Source organism: Copidosoma floridanum, unplaced genomic scaffold (genome assembly GCF_036245765.1).
Source record: "Copidosoma floridanum isolate Cflo_tuat_1 unplaced genomic scaffold, Cflo_Japanese_pri ptg000024l, whole genome shotgun sequence".
Taxonomy (NCBI): domain Eukaryota; kingdom Metazoa; phylum Arthropoda; class Insecta; order Hymenoptera; family Encyrtidae; genus Copidosoma; species Copidosoma floridanum.
In genome coordinates, this window is record NW_028321901.1 from 12,271,200 (window position 1) to 12,294,104 (window position 22,905).

Consider the following 22,905-nt stretch of genomic DNA (forward strand, 5'->3'; position numbering starts at 1 on the left):
ATGTTAACACGTCGTAATAATAACTATTAACTGTAGCCTAAGCTTTGGAGGTTCTCCATGAACATATGCCACTTCTAAACTTCGGTGGGCATGTTGCATCGATAGCCGAGGTAGCTAATGCTCCCGTTTCGACGATCGTTATATTTTGGTCCTCGATTCAATTCCTGGCTTTTTTTTTTTCCTGCAATTCAACAGATTTTTGTTGCATTATTATTAAATTTTTTTTTCATACTCTTTCAATAATTATTAATATAACATGCCTCATGCTACTTTATAAAAGGTAAGTACAAAGACAAATTTACCTAGGTATTTTCATTAAACAGTCATAAAATATTCAGCCATACCTTTAGTTTCCATGTAAATTATTTAAAGATCGTCCCGTACCTTCTAGACTGATTCCCGCGTTAAGCCGGGCGACTGTCATATGTCTTATAGCTCAACGGCCTACCGCCCACGCCGCGCCGTGAGCTGCAATCAAGCGTTGATGTGACAGTCTGCAGCTAACGTACTTTTTTATTGTTTATGTTGTGCATACACACATCAACCGTTAGTACGACAAATACCGAGGTTAAACATTGTTCTGATTAAATATTTGTTTGATCTGGATTCCTCGTGTGTACACGTGTTGCATATGACACTTAGTGTGCGAACAAGTGCGTGACTGAATAAAGTGCAACAATATAAACAGAGGTTTTTTTGGTCGGAGGTTACATTGACGAGCTTAGATTTGCTGTTGTGGCAGCTGCTTGTTGCAGGTTTTTTATACACGTGATTAAAGTGATTGTGCATAATGTTGTAAGTACAATGACTATGTAAACAAAGTGATTTTGGTAAGAATTTTCGCTTTCTCGTCATTGATAAGTTTGCTTTTTGCTATATAACGGTTGTGTGATACCCGGGCTACGATGTTTTTTCAGCGATTAAATAAAAATGGCAACAAGACCATACGACTTTTGTCAATACAGGGGCTGCACAAAATCGAAGCTTTCCGGTGAAAAGCTCTACAGATTCCCAGATGCCATAAATCAAAAGGATCGTCACATCGCCTGGATTCAAAACACAGGTAAGCGTTAATCCACTTACCGGGGTAAAGTACCCAATTACTGCCGGCTCAAATCTACTCATGACTTTAGGTTATCAAATAAAATTGTGTAACAAAAAAAAACGACTGCTATAAATTTTGTCCAATACTAATTGACATATTCAACAGGAATATAATTTTTTTTCAACTAAATCTACAGCTATTTGTTGTAAATGTACGTGTTTAAAAAAAATGTATGACTCCTATTACTGTGGACTGTTTCCTACTATAGCGAACCAATTATTGCGGCACATCAAATTACTGTGACCCAATTACTGTGGATGCAGCAAGATACATTAATAGGTTATGTTATCCGCGACAACGTTTGACATTACCATTGATGTATACATATATTATTTAAATGCGAATGCGTTTGAGAAAACATTTTTAAAAAAAATTCTGATCAACACTATACGACTAATTTTTTCCACTCCGGAAAATAAAAACAAGCCACAATTTTTTTTGGACCTTCTAAATTTTGCACAAGAGTACTTATTTCAATTACTTTATTGTTTAATTTTAATAAGCAGGGGTAAGTACTAGGGACTTTTTATAGCTAAAAATATATAACTAAGACTCAACTGAAAATTATATATATTATTTTTTACTGTATGAACAATAAATAAAATTCAAAATATCCTACGAAATACGAAGGGACGGGTTTTTTAGAACGATTTTACGCCAATCGCTTGAGGCGGAAACGCCCATGTTCAGAGTTTTAGATTGTACAGCTGAAAATCTAGAACGAATATGCAACTAAAAATTATGCATATATTCCAGTAAATAAGCCGGAAAGGGTTGAAAAATGGGATAACACAACCGATTTGAATGGGACCTTTTGCATTGTGTTAATTCCCAAAACCTTTAGTAATATTCCTTATCCTTAACCTATTCTGGCAAATAAAAATTTTAAAAACTAGAGTAGTTTCAACCCTCTGTAGGCACCCCAAAAAAGCGACGTGGTGAAAAATTTCGTAAACTTGAAATTCAGCCGCAAAAATGGTCCCTCGGGGTTTTTTTTTTGGGTTGCTGAACACAGTTAAGACGACAGCGATAATCTCTGAGGTACCTGGTGCCCAGGGTGGAGAGTATCAACGTCATCTCTTGGACTTTTATGGAAATTTGTTACGTAGACAGTTGAGACTTGTTACTTGAGGGTTTTTCGGGTTGCTGAATACGAATATGAGGTCGAAGTGAAAAATTTTCTTGTCCCTGTAACTATTATAGAACAATTGTTTGTTGAAAACTCTCATATTTCAAGTTGAAATTAGATAATTAATGTTTTGCCGCGAAAATGGTATCAAAAGTTTTTTTTGATCCTATGGAGAAATTTTTGATTAAAAAAAAATTTTTAATTAAAAATTTAGATTTACATGTTAATAATAGTTCAATTTATTTATTTTGTAAAATCACAATCACAAAATTAAAAAATTGAAAAATATTTCAACAATATTAAAGGACATTTAGTGCTTTGTCAATTTTTTCGAGCCAATTCATTGCTTATATAACTATCTGTAAAATGACTCATTGAAATGAAAAGAAATCTTTGTTTCGAATTTATTATCTTGGATGCAAAACTAGAAAAGTACATTTTGAGAACACTTTTTGATAATAAATTGACAGCAGTTAAACACATTCTATTTTTTTTCTGTACGAAAATAACGCAAAATATTGTTTGCATGCTTAGGTAACAACAATCTTTTAAGTTGGGCGGCATCTTCATTACGATCTGCAGGGTTGTGTGCAAATCACTTCCCAACGGATGATTTCGTACAAAATATCCAAGGAAAAATTCGCTTGCGTGCCACCGCTGTTCCAATTAATTGGCAATCGGCAGAACCTCAAATTATTCCACGAATATCGGGTTCCACAGCAAACAAAGAAGTACAAGAAAGTCAACATCAAGAACAACCAATCGAAGCCAATGGACCAGATCAACCAATGGAAGTTGATGTTGGAGGACAACAAGAAATCACAGGTAACGATAGCGTATCGGTTAAAACTATTACCGAAAAAAGTAATGAAGCGCATTACAATGTTCTTGAAAACAATGAATTGTTTAGTGTAACGAAACATTTGAATGATTAATTGTACCCTTCTGGAAAAGATATATTCTTGAATATTGATGAAAGTGAATCAAACGAGGTTTATTTGAATTATGAAATGGTGGATGTCAGTAAAAGTATGAATAATGGCATGCCCAATTTAGTTGTACCTCAAAAAAACCCTGCGTCTGAGCGAAATAAAAATGAGTTACAAAAAAAAGATGTTTTGAACCGAAAATTTTGTTCAGTCAAGTGTGAGCAGTATACGCGATCTCTAGAGCGTCGGATAAAATTATTAGAAGAAAAAGTCAAGTCTTTAAAAAAAATTCAAAAAAATGTTAAAGATCAAAACTTTCGACTAAAACGGCGCGTATGTGTAGAAAAAGTAAAACAAGCTACAGATGTAAACGATTTGATTAAAGACACAGATTTCAGTGAATCACGGAAAACTTTGATAGTAATGCAATTTAAGCCGAAGAATAGACAAAAGTTCACACTTGAAGAACAAAATTTATGCAAAATCATGTACTATCATTCAGCTGCTGGTTACAACCAGTTGGTAAAATTAGGCATTAGGTTAGCTGGAGAATTCACCGTAAGAAGTTGGATAGCCCAATTAGATGTTAAGCCCGGTTTAAATGCAAATGTTTTGAGTAAAATTGAGCAAAAGTTAAGTAAGTAACCAGTAAATGAACGGATGTGTGCATTAAAATTTGATGAGATGAGCATCAAAAGTATGGAAGAATATTCTGCAAAATACGACGAAATTGAGGGTCTTGAAGATTTAGGTGGTAGTTTTAGAAATTCAAACGTTGCTAAACATGCCCTATTGTTTTGTTTAGATAGCATAAATGCCAACAATCCCTGGCGCCAACTTTTATGTTTCGGATTCAATGAAAATGGTGCTAGTGCTGAACAATTGCTAGTACTTTTGCGTGAAATATTGACAGCCTCATTTAAAATAGGAGCAGTTTGTTGTATCAGTTGAGAGCACATAAATATATTTTTATACAAGACAAAGTTGTGATGTCTTATAGTGACTTAGTTACAACTTATGAAATAGACAATTCAAACGATACCTCGAATTTATTAGCATTTTTAAGTGACACTCATTTCAACCCAAATAACTTTGACTGTATGAAAGTAAGTTTAGCTTTTCAACTGTTAAGTAGGCGAATGGCTGCAGCGATAAGAACTGCTGGCGAAGCTGCCAGAAAAGGCGATGTGAATAGATTGGTGTCTGATACGTGGGAGCAATCAGCTGACTTCGTAAAAAAAATGGATGTAGTGATTGATGCCTGTAATTCCTATAGATTGCGCAATGTTGAACAGCAAAAGCGACTGCTGTCACGTCGTAACCCAGAGATTGAAGAATGTTTGATTAATTTTGTTGAATGGTCTAGACAATGGAGGACACACACAATTCGTGCGAGTTCACGCAGAAAATCAGAGCGAGTGAGTAGGCTACCTTGTTTTATTGGTTTGTCCTTGACTGCCAACTATTTGTTGCAGCTGTTTGATGATATAAAAAAAGAATTAAACGATCTGGACTTCGAATTAGCGACTGGTCTTTGTAACCAAGATAGCGTAGAACATACTAATTCGAGATGCCGAGGAAGGGGTGGTTTTAATCCAAATCCAACTTGCCGTATGTATCGCCTGACTTTTAGGCATATTCTTTCTACTGATTTTATAGATACTCGTCAACAAGGTAACGTCAAAATATTAGAAACTCATTCCTTGGTAAATTCGAATCAGAATGACTTAGGTAATGAAACTGTAGATTCATTGGCAGCTGTTGCAAATAATTTACCTGATGAATTAGAAGTAGCAGAAATGCGAGAAATGGAAGAACTTTTGCAAGCAGCTGAAATGATGGAAACGTTTTCGCCTATAGTTTCAGAAGGAATAGTAGACTTTGATACCAAAGGCTTGTATGAAAAAAACGCCATTACTTACTTAAGCGGATATACAGCCAAAAGTGCTTTAAAAAAAAGTAAATGTTCTAATTGTAAGGATATATTTATAAAAAGTTCTGAGCAACAAGTTACTGATGACGAGTTTTATACAAAATGTAGAGAATATAAGCATACTGATAAAACACTTTCAGAAATAGCGTATTTGTCGAGACCCACTGAATTTTTTTCTAAAATCATTTCTTGTCAATTGCAAGGTTTTCAAAAACATTATAAAAGTCTTTGGCATCAAAAAAAACTAATTACTTCTTTGACAGATGTAGTGGAAAAAATAACTAACGAGCACTTTCCTCAGTGGTTTGATAAGAATAATGCGTGTTATGAACATCGAGTAGAAGCCTTAAAAATTTTGTTTAAAGTGTAAGTTTTTAAAACTACTCGGGAGAACAATCAAAAACGGAAAGCAGAGGCGAAAAAACACATAAAAACTAATAGCCGTAAAATGCTTATTGTAAAAAACGTTTAAGTTATTATTTTTTCGGAAGTTATTTAAATGTTCAGCGTTAAATATATCCCTGGTGATGTTACTTCGGCATGAGGCTATTTTTAGATGTATTAAATGTATATTAATAGGGGTAGATAGTCCTATTATCGAGTCTGTCTCTATTACGACCGTTTGAGTTACAATAATATTAGTATTCAAGATGTTGTAGTTTGTGAGCGCACATTTTTTTAAATCATTAATATATCAAAACCCTTAGTAACCCGTTTAATGAACCATAAAAATTTCTTATACTTTAATCGTTGTATTCGGTAACTTATGTAGTATTCAAAGAAACATTAATTAGAGCTTTTATTCCTTGATTAATTAGAGCTTTTATTCCTTGTTTTATCAAGAAACAAATTACGTCTTCAATTATTTTGTGATTTACTTAAATACATGAATTTATGTAAGATTTAGTTTATAAACGTATTACTTGTATACTTTAAAGTTGTAATGATTAATTAGAAGAACATTAGTCTCGATACTGGGCTTGTTTCTGGAATCAGGTGGTGTTAGTGTGCCCAAGTAAGATTTCCATAGGAGTATACCTATATATTGAATGGATTTCCATTGGATTTCCTGCAATATATAGATATACTCCTATAAAAATCTTACAAAAGCACAGGAGCGCCACCTGATGCTAGAAACAAGCCCATTACGGTTGAATATACAGACATGTCTTGATAATATGGACTGATCAAAGATTCAGGCCCTTAGAAAAAAGTCAAAAAAAATTGTTTTTCTATTTTTAGATAACGATTTATAATTCTTAGATCTTTAATGTGTCAAAATTACTACAGAAATTTTCATCACTATGCGCTCTTTTCGTTCACCATGTAATTACTTGTATATGTAGTAAATTATATAAAATTTTTTAATATAACTTTCATTATGTAAAAAATGTTAAAAGTAATTAAGAGTTAATGTGTATGTATGTATATGTATGTATGTATATTATTGTATATATAATGTAAATATTTTAAATGAGTTTAAATTTAAGTTACTGTATTAGTATTTTAATAAAGTGAGTTTTTTTATGCCCTTGGCTTTTTTCTCACGTACATCTTGTTGTTATTTTTTTTCATAAACCATGTTTTGACCCACAAATCTCTTAAAAAGGCTAATTGTCATAGTTTTAAAAAAATTAAAAAAACATAAATGAAAAACAAAAATTGTTGATTAAATAGCATCATTTACACATATTTTCAAAATAATCTCCGACAAATCTTACTATCCAATCAATAGCTCGTTTCGTCCTACATCACTCTCCGGCCTCCTGAATTATTTATTCGCTGGTACTGAGTTTACAATATTTCATTTTATTAATTATCTTCTTCATTAATATTCTTGTAAACTAGAAAGCTCATTCTACGGAGGTAACATTGTTTACTATTAAATTTTTAATATTTGATATTATTAACAGTCGCTTCATTTCAATACTGTATGAAACTTTCAATTACTAAGCATGTACACACACTATTCATTTATGTAAGTTACTTCATTACATAAAATTCTTTATAACTTACAACTTAGTCATTTTTATGACATAACTATTATACTACGCTGCTGTACATTTGTTTATGTGCTGCACTCAGCAACACACTGTTATTTGATTGGTATTGGGCCCACAAATTCTATAAATAAGTAAATAAATAAATTATATAACTTTTGTACAAAGAGTGCTCCGTATGACTATCATGACTTGGCCTCACATTATTACTTTTAATTTATTGATCACAATATTAGGAGATAAAGAAAGAAAGAGCTAGTGTACCAACAAGAGTCACAAAATATTGCTTAATTATTCTCATCAAGTTTTTTAATGCACTACTGTACCAAATTTCTGAAAAACGACAACGACTGCCACTTTGTTATAAGGTCATAGTTACATAGTCAAAAAAATTTTGCGGAAGAGAACGGCTAATGCAGCACGCATTTTGCAATCACTTAATATTTTATCTATTAATGTTTTGAGAGCCATTATTTTCATACAACTTAATTTTGCTTTGTCTTGAATTCTCATTTCGACCGTTTCGAGATCTTGCAATGAACTATAATAAATGTAATGTTTCATAAGCCTTATGAATCATTAACCGATATCAAAAGGAATGTAAATTTACAGAAAATTTAAATTGTTTGATCTCTCTAAAGTAATTAAAATAGTGAAAAGCTTACGCACTGGATCATTACATTTGGCAGACGGAAACTAAAGGTATGGCTGAATATTTTATGACTGTTTAATGGAAATACCTAGGTAAAATTGTCTTTGTACTTACCTTTTATAAAGTAGCATGAAGCATGTTATATTAATAATTATTGAAAGAGTATTAAAAAAAATTTAATAATAATGCAACAAAAATCTGTTGAATTGCAGGAAAAAAAAAAGCTAGGAATTGAATCGAGGACCAAAATATAACGATCGTCGAAACGGGAGCATTAGCTACCTCAGCTATCGATGCAACATGTCCACCGAAGTTTAGAAGTGGCATATGTTCATGGAGAACCTCCGAAGCTTAGGCTACAGTTAATAGTTATTATTACGACGTGTTAACATAAAAATCTGAAAAGGAAAAAAGCATCCATATTTATAATATCAGGTTGAAGCGTATCAGTGAACTAGAATACGATACTAGCATAAAAATATACTGATCGCCTCGCTCATCGCACACATTCGCTCCGCTCAGCTGCATTATACATATATACTTATATGTAGTAACAGTCAGAAGCGGAGAAGCACACTTCTCTCCTCTTTACAGGCTCACTATATATTGTCATACGTCACACCACTTCCCCCTTCCATGCGTCTCCATAATGTGTGCCTACATGCCCATTTCCACGCAACTCGGCAAGCGCACACTCAGCGTGAATCTCCAAAGTATGTGCCTACACGCCCATTTCCACACGAATCCGTAGGCACACACTGGGTATACCCCACCCCCCATGCTTCTTAAATAAAAAAAAAAATATGTGTGCCTGGTTCGACCGCTTGGCCACGACGGGGCGCTCGTAACAGTGGCCAAAAGTGAACTCGCGCCGTAGCATTGCAGTCAGCAATCTCTCTACTAATCTCTGACCTGAGCTTAGGTGGGTGTGAGAGTCGTATGTATGCATGTCGGTAAAAAAAGTGCTCCCATTTATTTAAATAACATCCGTTTGCAAAAATCCTTTCTTCCATTCAATTTGTAATCAATTTATCTTTAATTTGTTGCTTTTTTTTTCAAAAACAGCAAAAATGGAAGGGTCTGCTTTTTCCTTACGCTTTCTGGCTACTGGGTCCTAGCACTGGCTAACTGGCTTTCTTTCCCTCTTTCTCTGTGTCACCACTGCTGTTCTGTATCCCCCCGCCCCCCTAAAAGTGCACGCTTTTTTCTTACACTGTCTGGCTGATGGGTCCCCGTTCCCGACCGTTCGTATACACGGAAATACACGGAGAGTATATATCCTATCGTAACCCACGATAAAGAACTTCGTTCTAAAAAAACCATCTAAGAACCTTTGGCGGTAGAGGGCACGCATACTTCCACTCTCTTTGTGCGGCTTCGAGTCACTTTGTGTGCCGTCAGCGCGCTTGGTTCATAGCAGGCTGTCGCACACAAAAGTGCAGTAAATTTATCATTAATTTGGAACGAAACGGTTGCTTCGAAAAAAATTTCGAGTGTTCATTAAACATTGGAGAAGAGGCTAGGCACGGTCTGACGTCGAAAAAGTAAATGGAAAAGTCGTTACAAGAAAAAAAGGTGGAAATAAAGTATCCTGGCTTTCAGTGGTCGTAGAACAATTTTTTTTTTTTGTCAATTTTGGAAAAAATCAGCGCACCCGAATGCAATTGCTTCAGATCTCTAAAAAAAAAATTTACAAAAATACGGTCCTTCATTACTGATTTTTTTCAAATAAATATTTCATTTATTTATCTAACAATCTGAATTTGAGAAAGATTTAAGATTTTGTTAATATCTGTCGATTCCAGAAAGTTTGATTTTAATATTATAGGTAGGACCAAAATTATAAATAATCAAAATTTCAACTTAAGAATTTTGCAGGAGGTTGCCATTTGCAAATTGTTTGATCTGAATTGCAGCTTGTTGTTAAGCACAAATAAGACTACAATATACTTGACTTACGTTAATTTTTATCAATTTTTACTAATACTTTGCTTATAAAAAGCCTTCATTACTTGGTTAAACAATCAAAAAGAAAATTTCAATCTTTTTAGAGTCCTTGTCTTTTTAAAATTATCGCTTGAACAACTTTTACTTAAAACATTATTTCACAAGATTTATAAATTTTCATATATTTAATGAAAACTGAAAAAAGAAAACGAACAAGTTTTTATTTTGTATTAAAAAGTAATGTGCTCGACCTTGCTTAATCTCGAGACTTTAGGATGAGATTCTGCGTATTTTTTTTTACAAATTTTAAGACCAAAGTCGGTAATGTAGAAAAGACTTCCATTTCTGGCGATCTTTTGGCATCTTGTGCCCTGACTACATAGAGATATTAGTATGAAAAAAACCGTAAAAGTATATGTAGACAAGAGAGAAAATGCTGCCAAAGTACCACAATATTCCCTGTCTCTTAGCAACCCTCATTGGCTAATAACTGGCGTTCGAGAGGGTAGTGGGCGAAGGTATCCTTTAACGTTTGCTAGTTAGCCAATAAACGTTGCTGATAGAGAGGGAATAATACGGTACTTTGGCAGAATTATCTCTCTTACGTGTGGACACTCTCACTAGAAGCAAGTATGGGCATTCACGTACTCTATTCTTATATCTCTATGTTCACGACATAGTTGCCATCGAAGTTTATCGGACCAAGGTATTGCCACAGCATCGATAGCACTTTTATTTATTCTCTAGAGATTTACAGGGATCCATGGGCTTTTCAAACTTGTTTTTTAAGCTTTGGCATGTTTAAAAACGAAAATTGACGATTAGCACAACATTTTTCCGGATGAACTTAAGTATTTCTGTAATAACATACGAGCTTGTGCTTATTTAGAATCACTTTATTCTTTTTTTTGCGTGCCCAATGATTGTCTTACCTTTTAAGTAGCTTTAAAATTCTACAACCAAATCTCAAGGAGTTCTGTGAATAAAAAACTATTCACCTCCTTAGAATGTTATTCGATTGAAGGGAAAGCTGTACAGCAAAGCCCTTTGCAAGCCAAATCATGTAAAAGTGTTAGAAATAGTTAAAGTTCGACATAGAGTTATCATAGCAATGAAAAAAAAAAAAAAAGATTATATCAACTAAGTCCATAAGTGTAAACCTTTTTTAGTATGAAACAAATGTATGTTAGCTTACCTGCACGACATTTTTCATGTTTGTGATTATACTAGGTTTCTTTGTTTTACTTGCATCTGATTTACTTCTAGGTCGAAATGCATCCCGTACATTCTTTTGAGATGGACTACTACTAGCAAAAGAAGATGATTCTATACTTTTTTTACTCTCATGATTATTATTTCGTCTACCGTGTTTATTGATTAAATCACGCTGGGACGAAATGAACTTTTTTGTTGATTCAATTTGCTGGTGCGACCGAGACATGGATTTTGTGGGAGTAGTAATATAATCTGACAATCCTTTTTGAATTGAAGTCATAGTATCCCAAGTACCTGGAAAGGAATCATGAGATTTTCTGCAATAATAAACATTAATTGCTTAATACCTGCTCTTGGACGATTATGCGTTTCATTAAAAAAAAGTGCTGAATCACTGCCCTCTGCACCAGCCACTGGTAATGTTTCTGAGCCCAAGTTCTATAAATACATTATATCATAAAAAGGTTATATTACGGTATTTTAATTTTTTAATTTGTAAAATTTTTAAAGTATGGATCATAACATTTTGGCTCTATTAAAAAAAATAGTCTGCAACATTTTTTATCTCAAAAACGAGTTGCAATTCTGAAATATATCTTAAACATACAATTTATATGTTAACAGTTTACATACAACCATCGTGGTAAGATTGCAAAGTGTGTCAGAACAGAAAAAAAGTTTTCGTACATTACGTCATCCTATAGAAAACACACAAATCAAGCTCTTGATTCTGCTTGACTCCTGCACACGGACACACTTGATTACTCTTCCACTTTGGCTGCACACTGAAACTGAGAGTTTTTTTTTAAATATTGTATGCTCAAAAATAATTAAATCAACTTATTTAACAGAGCACGTTAGATTTATGCATAAGAAATTGATTACTGTGCAATCATAAATGTCATCACAGAACCTTAATTTTTTCGAGTTCGTATCAATCTGCGAAAGAAATAATTTATAGTAATAGGTTACAATTCATAAATTATTTTTAACCCTAACTGAAGGATGAACAGCTAGCTCAATTCAAATTTTTTAGCTGTAGATATCTTGCTTCAAATTATTTACGTATAATATTCATAGATACAAATATAGGGCTCCAGCAAAAGGGATTAGAAAAGCATCAGTTATAACTTCATTGTGGTCGCTAATAAAATGCACCAAATTTAAAAAAAAATACTACAATTTTTATTTTGTGAGAACTAAGATATAAAAAATTTAGTTTAAGATGTTAAATACGTTGCAAAATAATTAGTAGAAACTAAAATTCAAGTCACATCGCAGAAGTACTTAAAAGTTCTTAATATTTTGTGAAATTACTTATACTTTTCTTTTTCTCTTCCACTAATATAAAGTAGGTCTAGAAGATAGAACGAACAAACGCACGACTACGCTGTTATACATAATCATAAACAAAGCGTAGACATAGTGGGTTAGTAAACAAAATGTTGAAGGGCAGTTTATGCTAAAATATTATTTTCTCACAAAAATGTTGAAACTTGGGATAAAAGCTGTTAACCCACATAACGTGGCAAAGTTTATTGAGCTTGACGTGTTGTTTTAAAAACATTGGGTTTCTAAGACGTCGGTTCCCATATTTTAATAGAAAATGTACATAAATAACTATGAATTTTTTATTCAATTCTCTTAAAAAACGAGCATGATATGGAACATATACATACGATTCATTTACTAAAATATTACAAATATGTTGCGAGCCATCTTTAATATTTTCAATTTAAAAAAAAAACTGGCTACGTCTTATAGTAAAATATATTTAAATCGTGATAAAGTTGCTCTTAACTTTTGACGTTTTGTTAAATCTATCCTTTTTTGTTGGTTTTGCGATGTTAAATTTGTACTATTTATTAAAACGTAAATGGCTGGTACTTACAAGAAGTTATTTAAAAAATTAACGATAACCTCCTTTACTATATAGGTTGAGAGCAAATAGGGGTACTAAACTATTGTTCAGTTTGAAATACATTCTCGATAATATTGTTACGTATGACAAGCAGAGCCTTTGAATACTTTAAAATGATTAGTTAAATGTATCCCGAACATTTGTAATAAATTTGTAATTGATGAATTGTTATCTATTCCATTTCATTGATATCTTAGAAACTGATTTATATTTATGCCTTTAAAGCTTAATACTAATGATGAAACCAAAAGATTGCTGTGAGTAAAGCTACAAATTTATTAATTTTCTACAAGTGCTCTGCGTAGCAAAATCTGAGTGAACCCCTCTGCTGAGCAAAAAGCTTTACACAGTCAGCTAATGTACGTATTAAAACCCAATGCATTGTTTATATATTATCACTAAAGTTCAGACTTTATTTTTTGCTTTTGACGTGGACTCAGCTTAGCTCGTGACAGGAACGGCCCTTCCGAGAAAATTCTACACTACCTTTTTTAAACTAACTTAATTAAAATGTATAAGCTATTTGAGGCAAATAAAATAAATATTTAATTAAATAAGAACTAACATGTACACTTTTCCAAGTTTCTCAACTATTTATGAAAATCTGAATGAATCTGCATGAAGTAAACATCAATATTAATAAATATTATTCCCTTCTACTAGATACTAGAAGTTATGTAAAGAATATTCAAAATTTTGAATTTAACATCTTATTTAATAAATTACAATAGTACAGCAGTAAATATTTATTGATTATTCAATATTTGCTGGAATTTCATAATTTTTTAGTTGTCAGTAAGCATACGTACGTTAAATAGTTGTATGAATATGAGTGAGTCTTTATACTAAAACTTACTTGATATTTGTAGTCCTGTCGAACATCTATTCTACGAATCCATATTTCGTCAGTAGAATCATAATCAAGTGTACTAGAACTACTTGCTTGACTTTTCATTTCAATGAGACTAGAGTCGAAAAATCTTTTATCTAAATGTGGACTTTGAAGAGGACTAATTTTTGAAAACGTCGTACTAGCACTATCGCTAAGATTATCTATTGCAGGAAGAACCATTCCTGGACCCGTAGTGTTTCGTCGACGTAAAGATGATTTTCTTGATGGTGGTGATATGAAACTGCAATTCGTGACTTTTATTGATGCCAAACATGAAGTAGACTGAGATTCTACATTTTTCAAATTTTGTATGATGTTTATCTCCGTTTTCTTTGGACTCAGTTTTTCAAAAGAAGAAGATGGATGACAAACTGTTGATTCACTAGTTTTTTTCTCATCTTTGGATTCCTGACCAAATAAAATTTCTGCACTTTGAGTGGAGCAGATTTCTTTTGAGTCGCTAGCTTTCCCTATAATGACATTAGACATGAATTTGTAAAATGAGTATTTTCGTTTAAAACACCTAAGTTAAAAATTTAAAAACACTATTTAGCAAGGAGTTCAAGACAAATTACCTTCTTCAGTTTCATATTCATCTTCCTCGCGGCATTCAGATAATCGTCTTCCCCAGGGGTAAGGGCTATGAGTTTGATTTCTTGAAGGCAATCGATTTACATGAGATAAAAAATAATGATTAAAAAAGCTATCAACTCCTTCTGAATCCTCTCCAGAAGATTGCAACATATCTTTTAAAGCAGCCAAAGAAGTGATTGTGTTATAATTAATTGCAGACACAAGATCATCTTCAATGTCACTTTCATCTGTTACCTCGTCGCCCTTATCACTAAAGGGTATTGTAGATGTAGTCTGAATGTTTTTTTTTTTTACATTTTGATTATAGGATTCTGGTTTTTCTTCCGAACTTGTTTCCGATTCATCGTCAGAGGTAGAACTTGAGGACGGAGATGATGAATTTTGACTTCGTCTATCTTCTTTGTCTGTCCCATTTTTATTCGTCTTAGAATCATGAAAGTATTTTTTGTTCTCATCAATTTTTTTCAGAGCAAATATTGCATTTTCATTTTGTGTTGGTGAGGATGACATGGATAACAGTGAAACAGATTCTTTTCACCAATTTCTATGATGCTTAAGACATTCTAATACTAAAATATCGACATTAAATAAACATTTTTCACTAAGCATGTCTTTATTTCTTAATTATTATTTTAGTTATTTTATTTATTTGTTATTGTTTCATTTGTTAAACGATTAAGTTCCCAAAATTTTGTTACTAAAATTAAAATCATTTCATGATACTGACAAGTTAAAAGTAAATGTATGCAAGTATTGTTATAACATACATCACAGCTAATATTTGGTACTTTTAATATCAGCTGCACACCATGTACTAATAAAAAGTTGTTTTCTATTAAAAAGAGTTTCTTTGTAATTAAATTTAGCTCAAGGTTGTAATATATTGTGTGATTATTTCATTGCGTTCTCAAAAACACCTTCAACGCTAGATATGGACACTATCGTGTGTATTTATATGAAATGGGAAAGTACTCTTAGTGCAAACTATCAAACTATTATCCTTTTCTGAGACTGACAAAGATCTATAAAATTGTTGTTTGTACCTTGTATTTAAAATGAAATAACATTGTATAAGTATCCCCTAATAATTAAGGTATTTTACTGTCAAACGTGAGACTATGCAAATATTTATGTGGGTAGGTGCGAATGAGGACGTAACATCTGAAGATTAATGTGAGCCATACTTTAATGTAAGCTTTAATAAAAATATCACACAATCAAGTATAACTGCTTCGAACTGTAACTCTTTGATTAGTCATGGTGTCAGTTCAGTATTCAAAAATTATTTAGATAAGACTCAATCTACTAGACTTTCATAACAGATTAATACTTCTAGAATAATTCGTTAGCCTACAATGTCATTGGTCTTCTTGTTGATAAGTTCCTCATTAAACGAGAAATCTTGTCAAAATTTTTTGAATTGTGGTGTCCTGTTGGTGTTTAATCATTATTTTTAATCAAAGTTAAGTATATAATTTAGAATTCATCGCTTTCGTATATCAATTACAATCAACTATGTGGTTACACTTAGAAGTGCCAGTTAGGATGTTTCAAACTTAACCCACGTAAAGTCAGTCAATATTTTTATTTAAAAAAAAGTTAAATAGAACTGAATTTAACAGTTGTATAGTTTTTTTAGTGCTCCTAAAAAGTTTTATGCCAACAATTATACAAGCAATTATTCATAAAAATTCATTATCTTGACTGCAAAATTTGAAGTATCAAATCATGTTTATGAATCTGCTTTTGCTTACATACTGTGAATTTCATTTCTGCTGAATTAAACTACATAGTTGATAGCAGGTTGTAATAAAGAGAGGAAAAAATTTATGTTACAAAGAATGCATTACAGATAAAATCATTTTATTTTTCACATTTTTAACGAAGATACGACAATGAGGGACTAGTTAAGGTCAAAACAGAATGATTTGTTCCAACTATCAATTTCATACGTAAGACGCTGAGTGTATTAGTATGTGTTGGTTAATTTTTGCAAATATAGTTAGTAATTGACTACAGTAGGTGATTTAACTAGGGCATTGGAATATTCTAATTAATTAAGCAATCCACTACTAGCATCACATTTGATTACTAGATAATGTAACTTTATCTGAGCGTGTGCGAGTTCAAATAAAAAAATTATTACTTCTATGCTGAATATATTAACATGGATATAACACTATAGTGTTGTATTCATGATTATCCTTTATTTATATAGTTTTGCTGGTACATTTTCAAAACAAATAAAATAAACAACGATCAATCATTAGGTATCATTACTATAAAAAAATCAGTAAAACGTTGTTTTAATTCCCCGTTACTTTAACTTGATGAAATCTAAGTAAACTCCTTTCCCAACCCTACATAACTACCATAGCAGCTCCTCCACAAATAACCCGTTTCCTCCTCACAGAAATCAACATCCTCCACAACTTACATAAAAACGGGAAAGTTCACATCATTTTTATGTGATTGAAACATAACAAAATTAAAGCAGAACACAAACCATTTATAACATTACACTATAGTCTTCCTCCCCCATCCAAATTTAATTTTAATTTTTGTTTCTAACATTACTTATAAGGTAAACATACCAGCACAAATCAGGGAAAAACTAAATCTTTTTCTACGGTATTTCGACTTGTAACACTTCAAGCCCATACCTCTATATCCCCTACCAACCCCCCCACAGGATTTTACTGGACTCCCTACCGATTCCGCATACCAACGCCTTACAGACCGTCGCATACTCAAATATATACTTGTTTACATCAATTGAAGACACCACCCAGAAGGCATGTATGTGTGCTTTATAAGTACGAATAATAAACAGTTATTTTATTCAATTCAAAACAATTTTCTTTTAAATTAGTTTTCATGTATTTAAAAAAATTTACTAATGAGTATACATTTCCTGGTGTGCTGACCTTTTTTTCGTGAATATTATTGTTATACTATGTACGTAATTTTCATTCTTTACATGCATTTATATAACATGATACTAATACATATATGAACTTAAATTATTCTTAGTTATGAAATAATACAACCCGTGAAAGTATCACGCTTTTGGGTGGCTCATTTTCATAAGTCACTTTACAGAGCCCTGTCAAACTACGAAGCGACAAAACTCCTCCATCCCTTCTTTAAACTAGATTTATTATAAGTAGTTTGTATAAAAAATTTGTGCAATAAACAAACAAATACATGCATAATATTGTACATCTAATTTGAAGGTGCACCTGTTCGTTATTTAACCCTTAGACTTATTAGTGTCATAAAGTTACTCTATAAAACTTCTTTGTACAACGAATAAGTCTAGAATTAGCGATGACTTATAGGTGTTATTATTTAACTATAATGTAATAACAAAATATTATTACACATATGTGTACCATGTCATACATATAAGTATATTTAAATTATTTTCTAGAATGATCGACGTAATAATAACAAAAAAATCAATACTCGCATCTATTTGCCTCACGGGTGGCGTAGAAAAAATAGATGAAAATGCACACAAGATATATTGAGTTGATTTCACATGGAAATAAAGGAAATTTAGCCTTATTTTCGGGAGCAAAGGAGGGTGATAAGTTGTTTCACCCAAATAAAAAGTGTAAGGAAGCAAATGGAAGGGTGAGGAGGAAGCTAAGTCAAAATATTATTGGTTTGTTAACCAAAACTTAATAGGGTTACTTTTACAGGGATGTAATGGGAATCTTTCTTTATTTGGAAAAGGAGCTGAGGGGGATAAGTAGGGGAAGAGTTCAAAATAAATAAAGAGAATTTTGTCTTTTTTAAGGGGAGTGAGGAGGGACACGAAAAATGGAAGGAGGTTTGAGAGATTGACCAAAGTTAAATTGGGTTCATTTTACAGAGTTATTATAGTATATTACTCACCTAGGATAAATAACTAAGGAATGTATCAGCTCATAGGTAACTGATAAGTGAAAGATCTAAGGTATTCTTTGTTTCCTCTCGTGGGTTGCATATAATTATTTAACAACAGTCCTGCGTGTTGGAATTTTTAGGAAAATGATATTTACCCTTATTTTGAGGGGGGCTGTGGAGAGCCGAGAGAAAAGTGTAAGGGAGGTCAAGGAGTTCGAGGGGTGATGAGGGGGGCTAAACAAATTTTATTAGGTTTATTTTACGGAGAAATTAAAGGAATTTCGCCTTCTTTTAAAGGGGGACTGAGAAAAGCACGAGAGGGGTAGAGATTAGAGCTGTGGACAATCTCTTGTAAATAACTGTATAATATAGCAAGATGTATAAACATCCATCCACTTATATTACTTAATTATCTGTGTGGGACATTCCACCCCCACAACTTCCCATAGCCCTTTACAAATCTTTATTGACACCTTACTATCCCTTACAAAATAAGGTGGAATTCCGTTTTTTTCTCTTATTTAGTTTAGCTTACATTTAGTCTAGAATCCCTCCTCCCTCTAACTAATACTAAACGCCTCTGTATAAATATGATTTTATTTCAAAATTTATTTTATTAGCAAATTGTAATGATACATAAACCTTAAAACTAAACTAATACAAACATGTTTAGATGCTATTAATCAATATTTTCTGGTAACAGGTATTATTAACATGGTAAATGTATACGGATGTTGTTTCTGTTATTCTAAATTATGTTATTTTTATCAAGACACCCCCCAGCCCTTCAGCGACCTCATACCGACTCTTCAGAGGAAAACTAGGTCTTTTTGACTTTTTGGAAGAAGAATATGCCCTTTTTTGTAGCCTGGACGAAAACTATGCTTTTTTGATCCCAGACAAAGACTATGCCTTTTTTTTGCGTCCAGGCGAAGACTATGTCCTTTTTTCTAGTCCGGACGAAAACCACGTTTTTTTCTCTCCTCTAGGCGAAAACTGAATGTAAAAGCACTCAATTATTATTTATTGACCACTTTTATGTTGCACTTTCCTAAAACAAAAAAACCCTCCAGATTTGACGATTCATGCTCTTGGTCTAGCAGCTTTAGTATTTGAAGTTTTGGTAAGCGTTTGAAAAAAAAAAAAAAAAGAGAGAATGAGCTTTATAAAAGATTTTGTAAATTGCATATTACAAGAATTGTAATCAATTTGAGCTTGCTAATACGTCTTACAGTCAAGATATGTTAGTAAACCTATTACATTCAAGATATGTTAAACAATCTATATTGAAAAATTTTGTAATTCAAATATGTATTTCTCAAAAATTTCTCATAAACATAAATAAAAAAAAAGTTGACCTTTTATTAAATTTTTTACAAGTCTGACCCTAAATTTAGGAAAATCAATTTTTTTTATTTTAATATTTGAAAAGAGTTAGTGCATCCATTACACTGCGATGAACAATAAAATCAGAGTAGGCAGTTCAGCAGTAAAACTGCGGGGAAAAAAAAGTAATAGCCAATAACAACAAAACTAGGCTGCACTTCCGAAAAGGTGTTACTGAATTGTTGGCTAAAAATAGATTCATGCGGGTTTTTTCTTTTTTTTTAGAATTGATTACAAATCTGTCCATAAAAATAGGTGCAAAAGAACGCAGATCATCTTTTTGAATGATTGCTACATTATTAACAAATCCAACCACTTCCTGATTAGTGAGTAAAAAATTGTATAAACGTATGCAAAAAAGAATTACGTAATGTACTGCTCAACCTTTACTTTGATTGATTTGCCAAACTACGTTTACTACGTGCGCATGTGTCAGGCTTGAGTCAGGGGCCGAGCCACGTGTTTCTCCCTTCTTCCTTTCTTACTCCTCCCGCTCTCCCTCGCACTAGCCCATTCTAAGCATTGGTCCTTGTCGGAACCCAGGCACAAGCGCATAGTCAATAAAAATTTAGTGTTGGAGCACAACAAACAGTCAAAATTTATTACTTATTAGGTATACTATTTGGTAGAAATTTTTACTTAGAAATTAGAAGAAGTTTTTGAAGTTATACTTCTATAGGCGCGTCCTACCCTACAGAGTAAATCAACGATTTCAGATTGGTGACCTTGGGAGAAAATGTAACGGAAGTGGATTTTGATTGATTTTCCCCCCTTTGCCCTAACCCCCATGACGTACTTCCGGTCCCCAGTACACCATACGACGCCACCACACCACACCACACAACCTTATGACACTATACTACAGCACGCTTTTTTAATTTTATTTCTTTTTGTTTTAACCAATTAAAAAAAAAAAAAAAAAAAAAAGAAACAGTTTCTAAATGAATTTCAACCCCCGACCTCTTGCACACAAGCTAAGGCCCTTACCCACTCTGCTATGAGCGGTCCTAATTTAGAAAATTCGATTACTTCATGTCATCTTACAGTTCGTAGCTTATTTTCACTGTTAATGTTTATTTACAGTGTATTAATTCATTTTGTTTGATTATACATTAAATAAATAAATAATTTATTTAATGGAATATATTTCTTCGGTAAATGTTTCTTTTGAGAGTTTGGAACTTAGTATATATTAGGAGAGCAGCTTTCATATGCATTAAACATTTATTTACTCATTATTAATTCGTTACTTATAAAATAAATAATTGTTTATACAATTTTTTCACATTTTTCAAAATTTTTATAATTAAAAAAAAAACAATTTTTGTAGTGTATAAACACAATAATTAATTTTCATTGCGTTTTCTTTTTTCACAAATTTTCCTTTGTGATTGAGGTGATTTTATGACTTAAGGGCGTTTTTCGCATAGTTAGTGGGAAAAAAGTTCAGCTCAAAATTCAGAAAGGTGGGTGGAGCGCAAACTTATGCACCAGCGGTAAAAATTATTTTTCCTTTGTGGATATACTTACATACACGCTTTTACACATACTTAACCTCTTCTTTTTTTGTGTTATATAAAAAAAAATTACAGCTCTATTTGAAAATGAAACAGGTTTATTTAAAAGTAATCTTTCATGCAATCAAAAAATAGGAAGATTATACAGATCTTATAAATGCAATTTTAAGTGATTTTTTTATAAGGTTACATGTTAAATTACAAATTTTTAAAATTAAACATGTGAAAGAGGGTACAGTTAAACGATCTCCTATTTTTCTGGGTTATTTCTTATGGTATTTTTAGTATACTTTTGATGCTTGAATAATATCTGTCAAAAAAACCTATGGATGATGAACGTACTGAAGGGACATTGACTGGAATACATACTATGTTTTTGAAGAAGGCGGTTCTACAGGATGGTTTGTCTTAATTTTTTATAAGTGTGTGAGCGTGACGTTAGAAATGTAATCAGCGTAGGTGGTAGAAAAGTGTTTTTAAATCACCGGAAGATTCGATTAAACTGCATAGTGTTATATTGGCCAGCCTACATATTTTGTTTGTATTGTGTTATGCCGTACTATATTGTTCATAATTGTTCAGTTATTAAATTTTTAAATATTTATTGAAACCACACCCAACTAACGTACATATACTGATTCCAACGATAATTGCAACATTTTTGTACACAATATCGTTTCATAGAGGGTATATTTATATTAATATATTGTCTGCCATATAAATTTATAGAAGTATAACTTCTTACTTGGGTACCCAAGCACCCACTATACACTGGTTTTTAAATATAAAGATGTATTAAGAGAGTGGCTCATATTTATTTTGTCTGACATGATATCAAAATAATATTGAATATACAGTAAAGTTTACAAAACAAACTCCTCTAAGTGAAATCTTTCGTATGTGTTGTGACTATCGTGTTTGTTGTGATAGTATTAACATTTTTAACTTCTTTTTAGTGTATTATGAAAATATAATTTATGAATTTCGCTATCATAATGATGTTAAATTAATAATGCTATTAAAAGTTTAAAGTCATAGTTTAAACAGTACAAAGTTGATAAATTAATACACGTGAGTTCGCTTGTCGTTTGTGTTGCGAGTAAAGATTATCCGCGATAGTGAATTTGTTTGCTGATGTTTATGCCAGGCCGTATCTTGAGAACAATAGTCAAAGTTTCAGCCAAAGGCTACAGTAATTTTTTTTTTAAATAGCATGCATAAACGACTACAAATTAGAGGTGCTGGTGTATAACGTGGACTTGCCAGTACCAAGTTATTATCCAATTTTTTTTTTCTATGTCGGTATCAATACTTACTATTTCATTGTACTGAAAGACTGTAACTCACATTTTCGCTAGAAGCAGGAAACAGCTTGCCATCGTACATTTTCACCTGCATTAGTGCAGAAGATACAGTTCTTGTTTCAATTTTCAATACTTCCACCATGGTATGCGTAAGCTTGTCGAAGACTGTACTGCTTGCAGCCTAGGTCGGGTGAGGAGGCTTTAAACTGACGACATACCCCTTTTCTTACACTTCTTTTAACTCCTCCATCCTTTAATATAATCCTATGAACACTAACATACGTAAATAGTGACATACTTCAGTGGTATGGGCGCTTTGGACGGCTTGCGGGGGCTGGCTGCGGCTCGTAAGCCCGTACTTGAGCGAGGGTAGAAGGGGAGACTCGATGTGGTGTCCGTTAATGAAAAAAAGTGGAGATCCATATAATTGAAGAATCTGGCCATTGAAGGACTGTATGGAGGGCATTTCTAGTACATACCAGCTGGT

At 32.5% G+C, this 22,905-nt stretch overlaps 1 protein-coding gene across 3 annotated transcripts in view; it reads right to left on the reverse strand.

Moving 5' to 3' along the window:
* Positions 1-22,905, reverse strand: part of SNF4Agamma (SNF4/AMP-activated protein kinase gamma subunit) — a 763,121-nt gene that overhangs the window by 717,224 nt on the left and 22,992 nt on the right. For all 3 annotated transcript variants that reach the window (XM_089595039.1, XM_089595041.1, XM_089595038.1), the window contains exons 2-5: positions 14,299-14,886; positions 13,688-14,193; positions 11,258-11,348; positions 10,891-11,204 (exon numbers count right to left, since the gene is read on the reverse strand). In XM_089595039.1, coding sequence (XP_089451165.1) covers positions 10,891-11,204; positions 11,258-11,348; positions 13,688-14,193; positions 14,299-14,827 — 1,440 coding nt within the window. In that variant the 5' untranslated portion in view covers positions 14,828-14,886. The remainder of the gene's footprint in view (positions 1-10,890; positions 11,205-11,257; positions 11,349-13,687; positions 14,194-14,298; positions 14,887-22,905) is intronic.